The sequence below is a fragment of the Tupaia chinensis genome, unplaced genomic scaffold, assembly GCF_000334495.1.
Source record: "Tupaia chinensis unplaced genomic scaffold, TupChi_1.0 Scaffold000046_3, whole genome shotgun sequence".
Taxonomy (NCBI): domain Eukaryota; kingdom Metazoa; phylum Chordata; class Mammalia; order Scandentia; family Tupaiidae; genus Tupaia; species Tupaia belangeri.
Window position 1 is genome coordinate 3,239,005 of NW_006159504.1, and position 20,518 is coordinate 3,259,522.

General features: G+C 44.9%; 1 protein-coding gene across 1 annotated transcript in view; it reads left to right on the forward strand.

Moving 5' to 3' along the window:
• Window positions 1-10,137, forward strand: part of SDR16C5 (short chain dehydrogenase/reductase family 16C member 5) — an 18,940-nt gene extending 8,803 nt beyond the window's left edge. Inside the window, exons 4-7 of the mRNA XM_006140869.3 lie at window positions 410-509; window positions 2,484-2,628; window positions 3,800-3,922; window positions 8,765-10,137. Of these exons, the coding sequence (XP_006140931.1) occupies window positions 410-509; window positions 2,484-2,628; window positions 3,800-3,922; window positions 8,765-8,858 (462 nt within the window). The 3' untranslated portion in view covers window positions 8,859-10,137. The remainder of the gene's footprint in view (window positions 1-409; window positions 510-2,483; window positions 2,629-3,799; window positions 3,923-8,764) is intronic.
• Window positions 10,138-20,518: the final 10,381 nt, after the last annotated feature.

The following is a 20,518-nucleotide window of genomic DNA, read 5'->3' on the forward strand; positions in this document are numbered from 1 at the left end:
AAATGTCAAAATAAGGTGGGGGGAGAGGCAGTTTAAACCTAAATAATCACATCCTCAAGGAGTCTTTGTAGTTTTTGGATTACCACTGCCGCAGCTAAGATTTTCCCATTCTACTTCATTATTGTCATAATATGATGTTACTGAAAGTCAAATACGAGCAAAACTATGAAACTGAATAAATCATTTTTAGTAATATGGGAATTACACAGGAAATTTGATTTAGCAGGTTAAAATGATTACTTTCAAGATGGTTAAGTTCTATCCCAATGCTTTCAGGTATCTTTATGAGCCAAACAAACAAACAACAACAACAAAAAAAACACCACAATGCTTTAATTGCAATGATCATGTAAATAGCTGAGAAAAGTACAGGTATTAAACATTATATGTTTCCCTTTGCTCTTCATAGACTTATAAAGCCTTTCTACCTGCCATGGTTGCTAATGACCATGGACATTTGGTCTGTATTTCAAGTTCAGCTGGATTAATTGGAGTCAATGGGCTGGCAGGTAAGAGAATGCACTATTTCACAATTGCGAAATTTCTTACCACTTTAACTTAGGCAAGAGTTCTAAATAATCAGCTCAATGCACTAATAATAAAGTAATAAACTGAGAAGTATGGTTCATGAGACACTTGCTTGAGGATTGTATTGTGCAACAAGCTTTCTATCAGATACACTAGATACACTTAAATGAAGTTGGACTCTGTCCTTGGGAATCCTTAGGTCTTATGCAATCCCCTGGGTTTAAAAGACAGAGAGAGACCTCACTAATATTTTTTGCAGAAGTGATCAAGACAACACTGTCCCCCCAAATTCACCTCTTAAAGGGATTAGTGTGGTAAGGAGAACTGCCCCACCTTCTGAAGTTTCCATTAAGTGATCTGCTATAAGTTTGAAGCAAGTTTTCCAATAAATCTAAAATTAACCTCCGTGCCTTTCCGTTGCTTGAAGCCCTGCAAGAAGTGGTAACCATTTTCACATTTCTAGCAACAGCCAACTGACTTCTCAATGGTGCTGGGAAGCAAGGGGGCTGAGCTTGGGAGCTAGCTCCAGGAGGAGCACAAGTCCTGACCTTACCTGCTAGGGCATACCCTCAAACAAATGGCCTGGATCCCAGCTTACGAAGATCGTTGGGACTCAACCTACCAAACAGCAGCAGCCACACTCCAATGACAGAAGGGACAGTCAGCCCATTAGGCATCTCCTAATGCTTTCAAGCTAAGCAGCACCGTTCAAGATTTACAAAAACTAGTCTTTGCTTAATATGTCTCAGATACAGGAATAGATTTTTCAGAATCACCCAGTTACCCAAACTATTACCAGCCTGTACTCCCTGAATCTGGACCTTCCTTCCTCTATCCTTCTTAGAATGCCTTGGGTGTTATTTTGACCTCTCTCTTAGATATCTGATAAGTCACAAGCCCTTGAAATCACACAAGCATATTTATTGCTCTAATCAACCCCTTTCCTGACACAGCATTTCTATCTTCAGATGCAAAACTCTCTCACCAGCTCACCTTAAGTATTTCCACATTGCCCTGCAGCAGAACCAGCTTGGGTGTTAGTTTCAGGTACAGATTGTCTAGGTCTTGAGTCATATGGACTCGTCAGACTCTTGTGGGTAGAGGCACTCAGTGAGCTGCATTTATTCAAATGACTCTGGAAGCTTCTTTTTCCTTTCCCTCCTTCTGGCCTCTTGCCCACAGCCACCCTGCTGAGGACATTGGTGTACTCTGTGGGCAGCACACCACCAGGGCTGGCACTTGTAACCTGACTTTGCTGGTGGTAGTAGCTGCATGGCAAAGAGCAGGGAGGGATGCCTCTCTCTGTGTCCAGGAAGGCACAGGATGGTACTTCCTCACCTAACTACCTCTTCTCCAAACATTCTCACTCAGTGAATGAACTATTCAGATCTTTTCTAAAAGTCAGAGTGATTGAAGACAGAAAGCTCAAAGTGGACGTAAACTCCACTTGCCATTCTCCCTTACATTCTCAATATATAACAAGAAAAGAAGGTGGAAGCTAGCAGCAGTCCTTTGTTTTTCTCTGAAAGTGGAAAAAATAGTTACAGTTGGAAAAAAGACTTACGAGTTTCATGACCGTGCAGACTTCTTTTAAGCAGATCCCTACATCCACACAACTTTTGTTCTTCTTTTGTATGTCTTCATAACCCATTGGGGTCGAAGGTTTTTGAGACAGCGACTGTCTTGTGCCCATGTAATGGGGTCTGAGGATGCATGAACTCCTAAGTAAAGCTAGCTAGCGTGACCCATGGTGGGACCCCCACAGCCGCTCTCTCCCAGAGTCCAGCCCACCAGGGTCCTTCCCAGTCACTGCTCACTTCCTGTGGGAGGGGCCGAGATCGCAGAGAGCAGAGCCCTGAAACTGTCATGGCTTCTCGGTTGTAATTAGTGTCCTGAACAACATAACAACACTTTCAGACTTCAGAACATACGTTATCATTGTTGGTCTTTTTTAGATTATTGTGCAAGTAAATTTGCAGCCTATGGATTTGCCGAAGCTATGTTTGTAGAAATGTATGCCCAAAACAAAAAGGGGATCAAAACTACAATTGTGTGCCCATTTTTTATAAGAACCGGAATGTTTGAAGGTTGTAAGAGCAGGTACGTATTTGGATTTCAGATAAACCACATTAAAAATAGCTGTTTGTTTTGTTCTGTGTTTTAAAATCATCTAAGATACTTTTCTAAGCCCCAGCTTGATTTATCAATGATTTCAGAGTCCTGTCCTTCTTAGTAGATGTGTGTGTTTAGCACACGGAGCTGAATGCCATGGTTTATCAAGGCAGTGTCCAGCAAGTAACCAGCCTGCAATCCCAGATTTCTCTGCCACCTCGCAGGCTCTCCCACTTGTGCTTTTTCTGGCACCCAACCCCATTTTGCCCTCTTCCTGACTCCAGGAGGACTAGAAGTCACTGAAGGGGCACTTCTTAGCACAGCAGCTATGACAGAATACCAGATTCAAAGCATCTTAAACAGCCCACATTTCTTTTTCCACATTCCAGAGGCTAGGAGTCCCAGGTGAAAGTGCTGCACACAGACCCCACGTCTGGCGGGCACGCTTCCCAGTTTGCCTTTTCATGGTTATACCCTCACTTCGCAGCAGGGAGCAAGTGGGGACAGGAGAGAGAGCGAGCGGTCTCACTGCTCTTCTCATAAGGGCACCAATCCCTGTCCTCAGACCTCCACCCTCACGACTGGCCACCTCCCAGAGACCCCGCCGCTAATACCATCACACTGCAGGCTTAGACTTCAGTGTGTGGCCTTGGAGGGACGCGAACACGCGGTTCACAGCAGGCATGGTTGCCCAGCTCTGCGTGTCATGAAGACGGCAGGCAGCTGGTTTTCAGCAACTTGCTTTACAACATGCAGAACATTTGTTTAATAGAACTCAAATATATGTATATGGTAACATCAGTGTATTCATTACAATTATCATTTTTCAAGGTTGGCAGGTAGCCTCTCTCTCTCTCTCTCTTTCTCTCTCTCTCTCTCTCTCTCTCTCTCTCTTCCTCTCTTGCTCTGTCCCTCTCTGGTCAAATTTAAATAAATAAATAAATAAATAAAGTTCAATAAAATAATTCTTTGAAAAAAATAAAGAATTATCATTTTCCCTCACAGACTTTAGTTAGGTTATTCTTCACACGTTAATTAGAGAGTCATAGAAAGAGACGACGTCTGGAAGAAAAAGAAATGATAATGTCTTACAAACTTGTCATACCTAATTTGAGCTATTTTTATTAATTTGTTCACTTGGATTTCTTTTTTCTGGCAGCTCTTTGCTGTTGCCCATTCTGGAACCAGAGTATGTAGTCAGGAAAATAGTAGATGCCGTCCTGCAGGAAAGACTGTACTTGTACGTGCCCAAGTTCCTCTACTTCGCGATGTTCTTGAAAAGGTAACACTATCAGCTTCTACTACTTCCCTGATGCGCAAACCAAGAGTTTATTCCAAATCCCATCAGGAACCACTTAAAAAATATCTGGTAAGGGGCTGGCAGTTGGTATGGTGCTTAAAGTGTTAGACTTCCATGTGGCTGACCACAGTTCAAGATCTGGACCCAGTGGCCTGAAACTCATGCCAGGCATATGTGCATGCATGCCCAAAATCCCAAGAGGAGAATGAAAGAGAAGGGATTGCAGTGTGGCCATCCCTTCTGGAGAGTGAGTTCTTATTTCCTGTCTCTCTGTCTCTCTGGTAAACATAGCCCTGTAACAAAAAATATCTCAAAAAAAAAAAGGTCTGGTAAGCCTATAAACTTTTTTTAAAAAACAGATTTTGGCTATAGGGCACGTGTGTTCACCAGAGAGACAGAAGAGAGACAGAGAGACAGAAAGCAAGAAATCCCCTCCCACCCCCAGGGAGATGGCCATGCTGCAGTCCCTTCTCTTCCATTCTCCTCTAGACACACACACCTGGCATGAGTTTTAAGCTACCAGGTCCAGGACTTGAACTACATTTGACTTCATGGGAGTCTAGCAACATAACCATTATGCCATCTGCTGGTCCCATGTATGGATTTTAAAAAAGAAAATCAAGTAAGTCTGGTAGGTCCTATCACTGTCGCCTTGTCATGTCCTATCGCCTTACGTAGACTCGAATTTGCATAGTTGTAATATTCCCCGAATCAAGAAAATAAGATCAGGCCCTTCTCACCAAGCTAGTATTGCATTGTCGAATAGAAGCTGGTTTACTGGGTAGTGTACAGACAGAATGAATTATATTTTTTTTAGAATAAATGCTTTTTCTTATGTTCTTCATGATGTAGTTTTGCTGGAATAGATACCATGCCCAGGCTTCCTCAAGTACAGGGTTCCAAAGGCAAAGCCAGACAGTAGCCTAGTGCTTCACAAAGTGATGGTGGGTAGAGCAGGTGATAGTAATCAACCTGAGCTATGTGATGGTTACAAAGGACTTCAGAGGTACAAATATCTTTTTAAAACGCACCTCTTAAAAACAGAAGAAAGTTGGGGACAACAGGTGGCATGGTGGTTCAGGCACTGGATCTCACATGGGTAGCGATGGTTCAAGCCCCAGACCCAGGCAGGCACGTGTGCATGATGCCCAAAATCCCAAGAGGAGAATGAAAGGGAAAGGATTACAGCATGCCCATCCCCCAGAGGGGTGATTTCTCACTTTCCCTCTTTCTGTCTCTCATGAGGGCACACATCCTATGGCAAAAAAAAACTAAAAAAATAATAATAAATAAATCATCAAAAACACAGGGAAGCACCCCTACCCATTCTTCTCTGTTCACCAGTGGCTTTTGATAATAAAATTCATCAGCTGCCACTTGTGGGCCTTTGACCCAGTTACAAAGATGTCAGGGCCAAATAGCTGGAGCGGCAGTTGATTCCCATGACATCAATCCAGTTTCTAGGTGGTGGCAGGTCATCCAGCCATACTTCCCCCTCGGAGGCGTCTCTGCTTTGCAGGCAAGCTCAGTTCTTGCTGTGCCACTCCCCTCTGCTGATCTGTACCGTCTCATTTCACGTCTCTTGGTTCTACCTTTGTCCGCCAGCCCTACATGTCAGTCTGCTCCTTGTGACAAAGTTCCCCAGTCACTTAAACATGGCTCTCATTCCTCATGCCCATTATGTGGCTGCTAGCCGTGGCCTTCCTGCATAGGGGAATTTCTGTTCTCCTTAGCTCATTATGTCTACTTCATGCAGTCGGCAGAGTCATTCCTGTGTCCTATCACCCTTCCTGGCTTTAGCTAGCATGGGAGGGATCCGTATGGCCAACTGAGGGTGCATGAAGCAGAGCAAAACGTTTTGATAAATAAGGTGAATTTGGGGACTCTGATCTCTAAGCATGCTCTTTTATCCCCAGGCCTCAGTTTCCTCATTTATGACACAGAGACCATCTTTGTGAGAGTCTGTAGATTAGTGTAAGGCACTGTTTATTGGGCAGTGTGTGTCCTCACACTGCCAATCGATAGTAGATTATAATGTATTAAGTCATCAGAAAAGTCATGATGTGTTTTTTCTATGCAAAATTGCATCATGACTTTCTCAATGACTCAGTAGTATAATGCCAACTGTAAGAACATGAGACTTGATTTTGATTTTGATTTTTCTTTTTCTTTTTCTTTTTCTTTTTCTTTTAGATTTTTGCCATAGGGTGTGTGCAATCACTGGAGAGAAACAACAAAAGAGGAGGGAAAGTGAGAAATCACCCCTCAGGGGAGAAGACCACACTACAATCCTTTCTCCTCCCCTCCAAATTTTGGGCATGTTGGGACCAGCAGTTAGTGTAATGGCTGTGTCACTGGACTCCCACGTAGTCAACCGCAGTTCGTGTCCCGGACCCGGTGGCTTAAAACTCACGCCGGGTGCGTGTGTGTGCGTGCCCAAGATCCCGAGAGGAAAATGGAGGAGAAGGGATTGCGGAGTGGCCATCCCCCCGGGGGTGATTTCTTGCTTTCTATCTCTATGTCTCTCTCTGTCTGTCTGGCGAGCGCACGTGCCCTATAGCAAAAAAAAACTCTCAAAAAAAATAATAATTTTGGGCATGCACACACACACACCCGAGTGTTATTTTCAAGCCATAGGTCCAGAACGCATACCATGGTTGGCCATGTGTGAGTCCAGCACCTTAACCATCACACACCTGCTGGCCCTCGAGACTTGATTTTTCTACTCTGAATGATTGTGAAAGAGATACTTTTCTCACACATTGGTTCTGGGCCACATTCTGAGACAGATATTTTCTGAGAAGGCAGGAAAACATGAAGAGGCCCTGTGAAGGGGATCACATGAAACATCCCTTTAGACAGTTACTCAACAAATTGGGAGAGTGCTGTGTGTGCTTGCTGGCTTGAAAATCATGCCCAGCACACACATGTGGATGCCCAAAATCCCGAGAAGAGAACAGAGGAGAAGGGACTGCAGCATGGCCGTTCTCCTGGGGAGGAAGGTTGATTTCTCAGTTTTCTTCTCTCTCTTTCTCTGTCTTTCTGTGGCAAGTGCACACACCTTATGACAAAGTGTTTCTTGGAATGGGGAGTTTTCACCAAGAAGGTAACACTTGACTGGAGTCCAGATCTTGTCTTGCCCAGGCAGAGACGAGTGCAGGGCCCTCTGCTTTACCCACCCTTAAGATCCGTCTCAGGTTTACTGTGCTGGCTTTATGCCTTTCCTCGCTCTGAAGCGGTGAGTGTCGAGATTTGGGGTGGGGGTGGTCAGAATACTCTGTGGAATGAGAAGCATGTATATATATGGCATGCTAAGCAGGTGGGGATGGAGAAAATGAAGTCTTAGCTTGGTCTTGTGAAACATCTGAGGAGTTACCTGCCAGGGTCCAGCCTCGGCATGGGTGGGTTATCTTGATGGAGGCGGCGAAGGTGAACAGAAGACAGAGGCCTCGATGCCTTTTCATGCACGTCCTTTGCCAGACACCCCTCAGAGATCGCTCTCTGAGGAATGACAACTGCTAGGAATCATCGTGCGTTTTTATTGAAAACGTGTTACATGCAAGTAAAGGGAGAGGGACTACGTGTTTCAATTATCAGCTCATAAAGTTTTAAGAATAGGGAACATAGATTCTATTCAGGGTTGGATTGAGGGTGGGTCTAGTGTAGTTCCGCAATTGTAGGTGGGTCTCCATGGAATGCAGTTTCGGGAAAGCGGTTCCGGTAAGCAGAGATGATTATCAGCTGATGCGGTGCAGCAGCCATCTTGTGATTACTGGGAATGGTGCTGAGAAAAGAAAATCTCAAGAATAGATATTAGTTCTTATGGATCTTAATAAAGAATGATACTTATACAGTTTTGTAGGGATCTAAAACTTAATTTGAGGAATCCTAATATATTTATCTATTTCACTTGGAGAGGGCGGAGGTGTCCTGGGCCAGTTTTGGCCTAATCTTATTTTACGAAGAAAGGATTAAGTTTACCTTAAATGTATTTTGAAGGGCCTTCCAAAGGTCAAGATTATTTCTGCCTAGAAAGAACTTCAGCCCACCCTCTATTGTGACCATGGAGATAAAGCATTGTAATTAATAGTAAGTGATCAGAGCAAAGGGGAGCGGTCAGGGGACTTCCTGGAAGATTTTATCGTATACTCAGGATGTATAAGAGAGCTATGTAATTCTTTTACAGTAGTATATTGGGGAGTCAGAGAGGGGTCACTTCCCAGTAAGGCTGCCACAGTTTCTGGAGCAAATAGCAAACAGCCTTGCTGACATGCTAATTGACCCAAGTTTTGTTCCAAGGTCAGGGGGGCGCACAACAGTGGCCTTGCCAACATGTTGATCCAACCGGAAGTGGAGCTCAAAGGTCGGGGGGCTCAGACAGATCCTGGGGCCCTCGCTGGGTCGGACTCCTCCAGTTACCACATCTCATCTTCACATCAGTCCCCGGAAGAAACCTCATTTCACACATGAGAAACAGACCTGTGGGCAGCATTGCTTAGGCTGGCATTGCACATGGCAGAGCTAGGGTTTCAGCCTGGCTCATCTCCCTACTCCACTGCATATTCTCAGCCGTCAGATGGTGCAGTGATGCTTCAGAAACTGGGAAAATGCAAAATGAGCTGCATAATGTAACTAAAGCCAGGAGAGCTCTAGAGACCTGGACAAGGCCAGTGACCCTGAGGAGGTAGCACTGAGCTGCATGATGTGTGCATCCATGAATAAGTGACTCCTCTGAGACAAGAAGTGACACTGGTTTCCAGCCGAGCTGGTAAAGATGCTTTCATGAATAATCACTAATAACGTTTATTCTTGTGTTTTCTTTAGTATCATGCCAATCAGGCCAGCACTGCTTATATCAAACTATTTGGGCATCACTAAAGCAATGAGTGGCTTCACTGGCCAAAAGAAGAAAAACTAAAAACCAACTCTATTGCAGATGGCATCTGATCCCCTACATGACATTATGCTTATTTCAATGGAGAAATGTACTTTTGTTTGACAAGAGATGTCTGGAGACCGGAAGTACCATTCTTACCCTGCTATCGGACTAGAATTTGCAGTTTGATGCCTTTGAAAACAATGTTGCTGTCTTCTTCCTGTTGCGTTTTGGTTCTGTTTTTGCCTTATTTTGTTTTTCCTTCAAAAATAAAGGCAGCTTATTTTTGTCATTTCTATTTGCAGCAGATGTGATAGAGGAGAGAGAGAAAGGGAAGCCTCTCTTGTGAGTTGCCCTGAGCCCGCAGCGAGGACAGAAGAGTACGATTCATGTCCGGCCAAATGTGTTCCAGAGGATACAGTGCTCTGGACTTCTCAGCACTGGCCTTTTGAACCTGCTCCTTCCAAGGTAGAAAAGGCTAGAATCCCATGCCCTTCTCTTTGAAGAAGCTACACAGACACTTACTTCTAAATGCCCTGTAGGCTCAGACCAAGCACCAGTCTGGCTAACCGTCCAGCAGCCACCGCCACTGTGTCCAGCCGTCTAGACAGTGATTCTTTTAAGTAGGTTCACATGTTTTTTCCTAGAAGAAACCAAAGAATGGCTTTTCTCTGAAAATTAGAGATTTACTGCTACCTGTTGATCCAAAAGACATTCATAGTAAGTGTTTAACTTGGTAGTTTAAGTTGGGATTCACGTCCAGGTATTTTCCACAGAATGGGCCATTGAGTGTATTTGTATTCATCAGGCTGGCCTCACTTCAGATCTATTGTATTCTTACTGTGCAATCTACTAGCGAACTGCTCTCATGCTTTGAAGATTAACTATGAAAGCAAGAGTAAAAAACAGTATGTTAATTACCATATCTGTGGATGGCCTTCTCAGGCTGAGGGGGGAGGGTGTACCTGCGCTGTGAGAGAAACAGCACCCTTTGTCTCGGCCCTCTGTGGGAAGCAGGACAGAATGACAGGTGCTTTGGATGATCCCTTAGCATCCGAAGCCTGAGTATCTTGAGGGTCAGATGCTCTTAGAGGGCCAGGAGGCTGTCAAGGAGCGTCAGGGAGCACAGTGCCTGGAATCAGGGTGAGCTGATTTATGTGGAGTGGCCAGCACAACCCGGACAATTCGGTTCCTGTATTTCCTTTCCATTCAGAAAGGCTTTTTGAAAAATAATAAAGCCATTTTTATGATAGTAACAATGGTAACTACATATTTGTGCCTGATACCAAGCTAAGTACTTTATAAATGTTTTCTTAAACAAGGATACCACATCATTACTCAAAGAATTAAAAAAAAAATTGGTATGTTCCAAAGAATAAAAGGCATTTTATTTCAGAGTAACATCCTCTCACTGTAAATTTACAACGAAAGGATCAAAAGGCCCTCTTAGACGAAGCAGCCGATGTTCCAAATCTGTGGCTATCAAGGTTAATTAAGAAAGAGCATAATATTGTTTGGATATTACAGTTCCAAAAGTGTGTATTCTGGGGGCCCACCTCTTTAGTGGAAGAAGAAAGAAGAGACTCCTGGGGGATTTAGCAGAACATAGGTCTGGGAGGCACAGTGGGAACCCACCACATTTTAACAGCATTAACAGCAGTTTTCTTTTTTTTTTTCTTTTTCTGGAGAAGTTTTTGCTATAGGGCGCGTGTGCTCGCCAGACAGACAGAGAGAGAGAGACAGAGAGACAGAAAGTGAGAAATCACCCCCCAGGGGGGATGGTGACGCCACAATCCCTTCTCCTCCATTCTCCTCTCTGGATCTTGGGCACGCATGCACACGCGCCCAGAGTGAGTTTAAGCCACCGGGTCTGGGACTCGAACTGCGGTCGACTACATGGGAGTCCAGCGACATAGCCATTACACTAACTGCTGGTCCCAACAGCAGTTATTTCTAATTGGAGTGTATCTTGGCTGGACTACAACAAAGGCCTGAGATTCCATTGTGGTTTCACAAAACCCATAAAATTGTCTAAATGAATTCAGATTTACTTGTGATGCTCCAATGAGAAGAGACCACATGTAAATCGGAGGGTTCTGAGGGGTCATAAGTAACAAGGTGAGTTAAAGTGCCTGGGAGCATGCTTCCTACCTGTTTCCTTCTGAAATTTCATCTTACTTAGGCCATGATCAAGAGCCCAATACCTAAGCACACCTGAAGGAATGGAGGGCCACTGAACAGGCTAGGCCCTACCATCTAGGATGCACCCAACACCCAGAACTCCCTGTGCCACTAAACACTGAGGAGGAGCCTCACTATCAGAAAGTTTAGTTGGGTAAAAATTTATGTGACCATACTCTTGTGTGTATGTGTGTGTGTGTGTGTGTGTGTGTGTGTGTGTGTGATTTTATATTACAACACTGACTTAGTCAGCTTAGGCTATCAAACAAAATACCACAGCCTGAGTAGCTCAAACAACACAGTTATTTCTCACAGTCTTGGAAGCTGTAAATTAAAGATCAAGGTACCAGGTACTTCATCCTTTTGGGGAGGGCTTTCTTCTTAGGTTGCAGCCAGCTTCTTGCTGTGTCCTCATATGGCCTTTCCTCAGGGTGCATAGAGTCTGAGAGAGAGAGAGAGAGAGATCTTCTTATAAGAACACTAATTCCATCGTGGGGGTCCTACCTTCACTACCTCATCTAGCTTTAATTACCTTCCAAAGCCCCTACCTCCTAATACCATCCTGTTTGAGATTGGGGATTAAACATATGAATGTGGGGAACCCCAACATTCAATATCTAACTGATGCCAAGATAGAAAGGGAAATCTGATCACTCATTAACTCTATGCCCCTTAGATCCTAATGGTCACAAGACGGTCACAGTTCAGCAGTGCAGTCATTTAGAATCTTAGATGCAAAGTAACTCAGGGATATTTGAAAAAAAATAAATTCCAACCTCTGAGAGTCAGCACTTGAGAAAAACATGGCCAAGAATTTGGGCCACCAAATAAAACTGAGGTAAGATAGGTGGTCATCTAGGCATCCTCAGTGTTTCTAGACCAGTGACCTTGGGCTTCTCCAACCATCCACGGCTCTCTTCTCTTCCAGTTGCTGAACCAATTCCCTTTACTGTCATTAAGCAGTGCACAACTGGGGCATGAAGGAGGGCCTCTGGTCCACATTCTGGTTTTGCTTGAGTTTTTTCCATAACCTTGCTACCATATTGGAAACCAAACCAAATGCAGCAGCCGCTGATGCTCATCCCTTGGCAGCTTGTGAGGGTTGAGTGGAAAAGGGCCCAGTGCCCATGCAGAGCACATGCCCTGGACATCCTTACTGTGCACCAGCACTGACTGAGCAGCGAGGGTAGACGTGGCACATGACAGCTCTTCTTGGTGTCATTAGTTATTGTGTCCGTGCCTAAGACTTCATTAGGGTACATCACAGTTGTCTTCATTATTGAGTTTTACAAAGGCTACTTCTGTAATCACACTGGCTCTATAATGCAAAGCTGATAGTCCTGTTACCCTCTTTTGTGTGTCTCTGCTTGGCTCCTACTCCTGGTCCTCAGGATAGCCTTTCAGACCTTCTTTCTTCTTAAGCCCACCACAGTACCATCACCTACTCTCTCAAGGGTATCATTCTCCCCCACTTCTCCAAGAAAATTGAAGCTAGGCCCAGTCACAGTGGTACAGCAGTAGTAGTATAAAGCTCTGCAATGCTGTAAGCCATATGGAAAATCAGGGTTCAATTCCTAGGTCAGCCTGTACACTCAAGGTGCACACACTTGTGTCCACAATCCTGACTGGAAAGAGTTGAGGAGGACTACAGAATGAGACCTTATTTAGGGGGCCTGGGGGTCAGCAGATGACATACCAGTTATATCACTCCCACATAGACAACTGCAGTTCAAGTCCCAGACCCAATCGCTTGAAAATCATGCTCAGTGCATTTGCATTAGTGTCCTGGGAGGAGAATGGAGGAGAAAGGATTGTGGCGTGGGCATCCTCCCAGGGGGTGATTTCTCACTTTCCCTCTTGCTGTCTCTGTCTCTCTCTCTCCAGAGAGCACACATGCCCTACGGCAAAAAATAAAGAAAATAAATAAAGCCTCTTAAAGGAGAAAAGTGCCTGTCTTTCTCTCTTTCTCATGAAAGAAAAGAAAAAAAAAAACTTTTTAAGAAAGGAAATAAAGGAAAAATAAATTGGAGCTAAAAAGCATACACCATTCAGCTTCCCAAACCAAGATCTCTAAAGTCATCAATTTCTGCCCCCACCTGCCGTCCTTCTCCACCTGGTTGACAGCTGCCTTGCTCAGGCTGGTCCCGCGGCCAGAGGCCCCTCTTCGTCAGTGGTTCTCTCCCCCTGTCTCCACCTCACCAAGAGCTGATTTCTAGCAAACTACAAACACACTAAAGACTCTAAAACTTTAAAATTAAATTAAACAGACTTTACAAAAGCCTGCCCCATTACAGCAGCAGCCTCTCCTGTTCATTAGTAATGCCATTTAAGGATCTATTGCTGAGTGAAGTAAGCCAGGCTATGAAAGAAAGATATTGTAAGTATCCACTCAATATATACTGACTATCCACACTCTATGGTAGAGAGCAAAAAATTGGAGGACATAAAAGCAGTGAAGGTACTTAATGAGAGTAGGACAGTGTGGAATGGGGGAGGTGAAGAGAAGAGGATAGAGAAAGATAGCAAGAGAACAATAGAGAGGCAGGACGTTAGTGAGAAACAGATATGGCTTATTACCTGTTGATGATGACATGTATAGTATTCTCAACTGGATTGGTCTGAGAAGTATTTGATGATGGGTAAAGTCTTTTTACAAGCAAAATGAGAAATAGCGATTGACTGTTTTAAAAAAATAACTAGAATAATAATAATAATAATAATAATTGGGGAAAACATAGAAAAGATATTGAATGTTGAAGTGGGGAGATTAATGTCTCTCTGTATTGACTGACATGCATGGCATTCCCTTTTGAAAAAGCAATGTAATACACTGTAAAGTTATATGTAATCCAATGTAATATAAAGAAGATTATGATGATAATAAAAAATAAAAATAAAATTAAATAAATAAATAAATAAATAAATAAATAAATAAATAAATAAATAAATAAATAAATAAATAAATAAATAAATATAAAATTAAATAAATAAATAAATAAATAAATAAATAAATAAATAAATAAAAGACACAGCCTAGAACACACAGGGGCCAGCGCTCTCCGAGGAACATGGCGCCGCCGGACCTCACTCAAACGCTTGATGTGGACAGCGACTCTGACGGGTCTTCAAGTACGACGTGCTGATTCGAGTCCACTCGGCGCCGTCCTCTGGGGCCAGGCCCGCAGAGCAAGAAGCTCATGTGCGGGTACAAGGGCGCAGCCGGCCGGGCCCAGCCCGCTGTCTACACTGAGAAGATCAAGCCGAGTACCCCGACTATGAGGCCACCTGGGCCGAGGTCGGCTGCCGAGCCCGACCCCCAGCCCAGATCTCCCATCCCCACCGCCACGTCTGGGATCCGTCTTGCTGAGTCCCTCCTGAGCATCTGAGAGGGCGGCAGTGCCAGGCCTGGAGACCAAGGCTACCCTGGCCTGTGGGAATTTAAAATGTAACAGTGCCAAAGGAGGGGAAAAAGATACAGGGAGAGTAATTTGGCCCTCTCTTTACTTGGCATGGCTTCTAAGCTGTCTGGCTTCCTTTTCCAAAGAGGCGTTTATGGAAAGACCTCCAGGGATTTCTTTCTCGCTGGGTTTACCCCTCATGACTGACACTATTGATTTCCCAGACTTTGGGCCTGGAGGCACTGCTGCCCACTGGCCTTCTCCACTGCTCATCCCTCAACAATGAGCATTCCACAAGCTTCTATCTTTGGACTTCTCACTTCATAGATTCTGCTGCAGACTCTATTATTTTTAAGTTTATTTATTTCTTCCTTGAGAGAAAGAGAGACATAGAGACAGGCACTCCCAAGAGGTATTTTTGGTTTTTGTTTTTTGTTTTTTTGAGAGGTTTTCACTGTAGGGCATGCGCTCGCCAGACAGACAGAGACAGAGAGAAAGCGAGAAATCACCCCCCAGGGGGGATGGCCACGCTGCAATCCCTTCTCCTCCATTCTCCTCTCGGGATCTTGAACACACACGTACACGTGCCTGGTGTGAGTTTTAAGCCACTGGGTCCAGGACTCGAACCCCGGTCGACTACATGAGAGTCCAGTGACATAGCCATTATGCTAATTGCTGGTCCCACTCCCAATAGGATTTTCATGCTGAAATCCACTCCCAGTTTTGGCTGGCCTGGCCCATGGACATGTGTGCTCCCACTGTGCCCCAGGAAGTCCTAAGACTCAAACACAGGATCGTTCTCGTGTGGGTCCAGTAGCATTACACTAGGCCACCACCTGCCCTCCATGGACTTAACCATGTGCATTGCTCCCCCAACGAGCCCAAGTGTAATGCTTCATGCAGTGTGTGTGGGGCTGGTGCATGGGTGGGAAGAGAATTTACCAGAGACAGCAAGGTCAGCATGAGCTTTATTAGAGTTTGGGCAAAAGTGCCTGGAGCAAGACCTGAGCAGGTTCGTGCCATGTGACAGGGAGCGTCTCTATGTTCTTTAGGTTTTTGCCATAGGGCCTGTGTGCTTGCCAGAGAGAGACAAAGAGAGGGAAAATGAGTAATTATCCCTCAGGAGGGATGGCCCTACTCCAATCCCTTATCCTCCATTCTCCTTTCTCAGTATCCTGGGCACACACAGAGGTATCCAGTGTGATTTTCAAGTCTTCATGTCTGGGACTAAAACCATGGTTGGCCTTGTGGGAGTCTGGCTCCTTAATCGCCACACCACCTACTGGTCCTAGGAGAGTCCTAGTTTTTTTTTTTTTTGGGGGGGGGGGGTGGTTTGCCTTTGGGCACATACACTCACTGGGTAGAGAGAAAGAACAGGAAAGTGATAAATCACCTCCCAGGGGGCTGGCTACACCACAATCTCTTCTTCTCCTCCTGGAATCTTGGGCATACACACACATGTGTCTGGCATGATTTTCAAGCCACTGGGTCTGGGACTTGAACCACAGTTGGCCATTGTGGGAGTTCAACAACATAACCACTATGCCATCTGCTAGCCCCAGGAGGGTCTCTTTTTATGATATCAATCCTATAGGGAGGGTAAGAAAGCACAGGTCTGGGGGAGGGGGGCTGGTCATTTCTCAGGAATTTAGGGGGTTTATCAGCTGCAGGCAATTGCAAGAAGTAGCACTAGAAGCGAGTCCAGGGCTTTATCCTGGGTCTTCATTAACCTGAGCAAGTTATTTCCTTAGGTAAGGCTCATCTTGGGGGACCAGCAGTTGGCGTAATGGCTATGTTGCTGGACTCCCATGTAGTCAATTGTGGTTCGAGTCCCGGACCCGGTAGCTTAAACTCATGCCAGGCGCATGTGCATGCATGCCCAAGATCCCAAGAGGAGAAAGGAGAAGGGATTGCGGCGTGGCCATCCCCCCCACTGGGGGGTGATTTCTCACTTTCTGTCTATCTCTCTCTGTCTGCCTTGTGCACATGCCCTATAGCAAAAACCTCTCCAAAAACAGAGAGAGAGAGAGAGAGAGAGAGAAAGAAGTCTCATCTTGGGCCCCCTTTAGTAACCCTTGATTACCTATTTTCTTATGAACTCTCCACACTCTATTTTGCTCTTTCTTTCTCTCTCACCTTCCAATCCAATTAGTAGTCAGGTCCCATCTACTCCAGCTCCCAGCCATGACGGGCATGTTTCCCTCATCATCCCCACTGCTGCTGCAATATTTTCATGGCCAGTCTTCCTCAACAAGGTTTCCTCATTCTGTTAATAAGCTGGGATAACTGGAAGTCCCAGAACAACAGGGGCTTCAGGGAAGTAAAAGCGTATTTCTCTCTGATGTTTAAGAAGTCTGGAAGGAGCCGTGGAGGGCTGGGAGGATGCTCCTGCATCATCAGAGGCCCATGCTCTGTCCGTGTGAGCACCACAGAGGAGCACAGTCTACGAGTCTACAGCTAGTAGGCTCCCACGGCTGCCTGTGAGCATCCAGATGGAAGGAGGCGCCCCATCCTCCTGCCGCTCCTCCAGGACAACCCATAGACATTGGCCAGAATTAGTCACATGACTGAACAGGTCTGTAAAGAATGCTGAGAAGAATGGTCTTTATTTTGCATCCCTGTGAGTCAGCTAAAGGTTAGGGGTTCTATTACTGTGGAATAAATTAAGGATAGATGCTGTCGACTTACAGTTTCTGCCACAATCTTCCCCAAATATTTATACAACCTTTTCTTTCCTTTTCTTCTTTTTTTCTTTTTCTAGTTTTTGCCATAGGACATGTACACTCGCCAGAGAGAGACAGAGAGACAGTGAGAAGGAAAGAGAAATCACTCCCCAAGGGGCATGGCCACCCCACAATCCCTTCTCCTCTATTTTCTTAACCATTTTACCTGCTGACCCCACAACGTTTCTTATGAGATGGGGCACAGGGATTGCGTCTGCCTCAGAGCTCTTCCCTTTCCCACGTAAAGTCCAGACTCTATCTATGGTGTTGGGACAGCACCATCCATCAGATACCGATATGGCTTTTCATGGCCAGATAATCAAGAAAGTAAAAGGTAAGGCGTTTATCTCCAACACACTCAGTATTCAGCGGTGTTTGAGAAGCAGGATAGCCTTGATTAGAAAGAAAAGAGAAGGGACAAAAAAAAAATGGAAAAGAGAACCTTGCATTCAAAAACAGGAAGGGGACAGAGGAGAACCAGAGACAGTCCACTGTGACAGAGTCTCGGTGGGTAGGCATGACGAGCGCTCTCTTTCTCAGGCTGCTCTGCCTAGCTCTACGTCTTGAGATGCCCTCTTGTCCCCTGCCCTGCACAGACCCAGGGGCTTCTTTGTTGTTTAGTATTTGCCAAGACCAGAGCTGAGGTGAGTTTGGCAGACACCTCCTTCTTCAGCTCTGCACAGGTTACGCTGTCTCAGACTAGGGGTATGAAGAATTACAGACTGTTTCAAACCTTGTCTCTGGTTTGGCCTTATAGTTCTTCTGATTACTCTGGTGCATTTATTTCACCCAACTCACTGGGCATTTAAACCATTGCCAAAGATCCTGTCTAGATAAAAGCCTGAACTGGCACTGCCACTGGCACCTGTGCTCTGACCCTGCCTGATTCTATTTCTCAGCTTAGTGGAAACTTGCCTGGGACCATCTAAGGGTGAGGGAAAAGGCCATCGCTGTCATCGGATGTTTCCCACAGTGCTGGAGCTGACATCCAGCCATTATTTCTTTCAAGAACTATTTTATTTGGGACCAACAAATGGCATAGTGATTACATCACTGGACTCCCAAGTAGTCGACAGCTTTTTGAGTCCCAGACCCAGCAGCTTAAAACTTATGCCGGGTACATGTGCATGTGTGCCCAAAATCCTGAAAGGAGACTAGAGAAGGGATTGCAGCAAGGACATCTCCCTTGGAGGATAATTTCTAGCTTTCTGTCTCTCTGTCTCTCTCTGTGTCTCCAGTGAGTGCACACGCCCTATAGCAAAAATTTCTCTTAAAAAAAATGTATTATTTTATTTATTATTTTTCAGTTTGACGAGAGAGAGGAAAAGCGAGAAAGCAAACTGCCAGGTCCAGCACTCAAACCACAGTCAGTCATATGGGTGTCCAGCACCTTAACCACCATGCCACCTCCCAGCCCCCTGTCAGACAATTTTTTCTCTTTTTTTTAGAGAGAGATTTTTGCTATAGGTCGCATGCACTCACCAGAGAGACAGAGAGACAGAAAGAGAGAAATCAGCCCTCAGGAGTGATAGCCATGCCACAATCCCTTCTCCTCCAGTCTCCTCTTCGGATTTTGGGCATATAGGCAATGCACCTGGCATAAGTTTCAAGTCACCAGGTCCAGGACTTGAACTGTGGCTGACAATGTGGGAGTCCAGTGACATAACCATTACACTATCTGCTGGCCCCTGGCAGACAATTCTTAATGGCAAGTGCTGGACAAAGGCTTAGGACTATAGCCTTCTTCCCCAAAAGGCCATTGTCTGGGGTCCACATCCTCAAGGCTTCCCATCAGGCACAGAGAGTATTGGTGGTTTCAGTCCTCCAAGGCCTCTGGGTAGAAAGCCACTTGGAGCAGAGTTGGATTCCCTTCTGTTTCCCCTTGCATAGGACATTCTCCAGCCTGAGCTCAGCAATGTGAAACACTTCTCAAAGCAGAACAGCCAAGCTACAGCGAAATTCTAAACCCATCTTACCTTTTCCCTTCATGCCACAATCACATGCAGTAGGTCAAGCTTTTGAAGCAGATGTTGTCCCTGCCAAACAAGTATTGCCAGCTATCCAGCCAGTAAGATTCCAAACACGTACTACCTCCCACCCAGGAACTTGAACTTAGTCATGCTGCATGCTCCATTTTTGTCATGTGCAGCACTTCCTACAAAATGCTGAGCTCTAGAAGTGTTTACATTAGGTTTGGCTGTAACAGAGACGCTAAGTAACAGTGAATTTAAGAACTATGAAAGTGTGCTATTGTTCAGTGAAAGTCCAGAGGAAGACAAGCCATTTCTTCTGTGTTAGTTCTACACTCTGAAGTTCCAGGACCCCGGTTACTGATAGCTCCTCTCTCTGCCATCCCACGAGTGAGGCCACATCATCACAGTCAAGATGGCAGCCACTACAGCCATATTCCAGCAGCAGATGCAGAAACAAATCGACAGAGAAGGAAAGTAGGCACCCATGTGCCTTTTATGAATATGTCTAGCAGCTGCCACACATTCCCGTCAAATACTGTTAGTCAAATGCAGGAGAACCTAGCAATTATACAATAGTATGTGTTACAGCAGTCATGACTCTGTCTAGTAACTGTGGAGATTTCATAAGGGTAAGAAAACACTGAAGCCAGCAGGTAGCATGGTGATTAATGTGCTGGATTCTCATATAACCAACTACCATGTGGTTTGTGACCCAGACCAGCAACTTGAAAATCACACCAGCACACATGCATGCATGCCCAAAATACAGAGAGAATGGAAGAGAAGGGACCCTCCTCCCTACAGCCCTGCAGAGTGATTTCTCACTTACTCTCTCTTTATCTCTCTGTATCTCTCTCCCATGAGCACATGCACCCTATGGCAAAAACCTTAAACAAATAAAATAAAATAAGACTGGAAAATCAGCCATTAGTAATCTTGGCCAGAGGTTCTCTTGAGTCACAGATGTGGGTTAAAGGCAGTTTAGCTATGCAACTTAGGTCAAGTGATTTGAACTTTCTGAAACTCTTTCCACCACATCTGTAAATGGCTGCAATTTCTCATATGACCAATTTCTCCTGTAATTATATGAAGATTAAATGAGCAGACAGTTCTGAGATGCCTAATCCAGGGCTCGACACATACTGACGTTCAGTAGATGCCAGTTCTATTATGTCCTCTATCTAAACTTTTTTTTTTATATTTATTTTCTTTTATTTTATTTATTAATTCACTTTACACCATCACAACACACAAATGAATTTTCCATCCAAAATACACTGTGCATTGTCTCAATCAAGTACATCCACATATATGTTCTCAGCAAATAATTTTCCAATTCTTACGTCCTGCATACCTTGCCCTTTGTCTTGCCATCCCTGATCCCCCATCCCCCACCCTCTGCTATGTCCCACCTTCCCCCCCCTTTT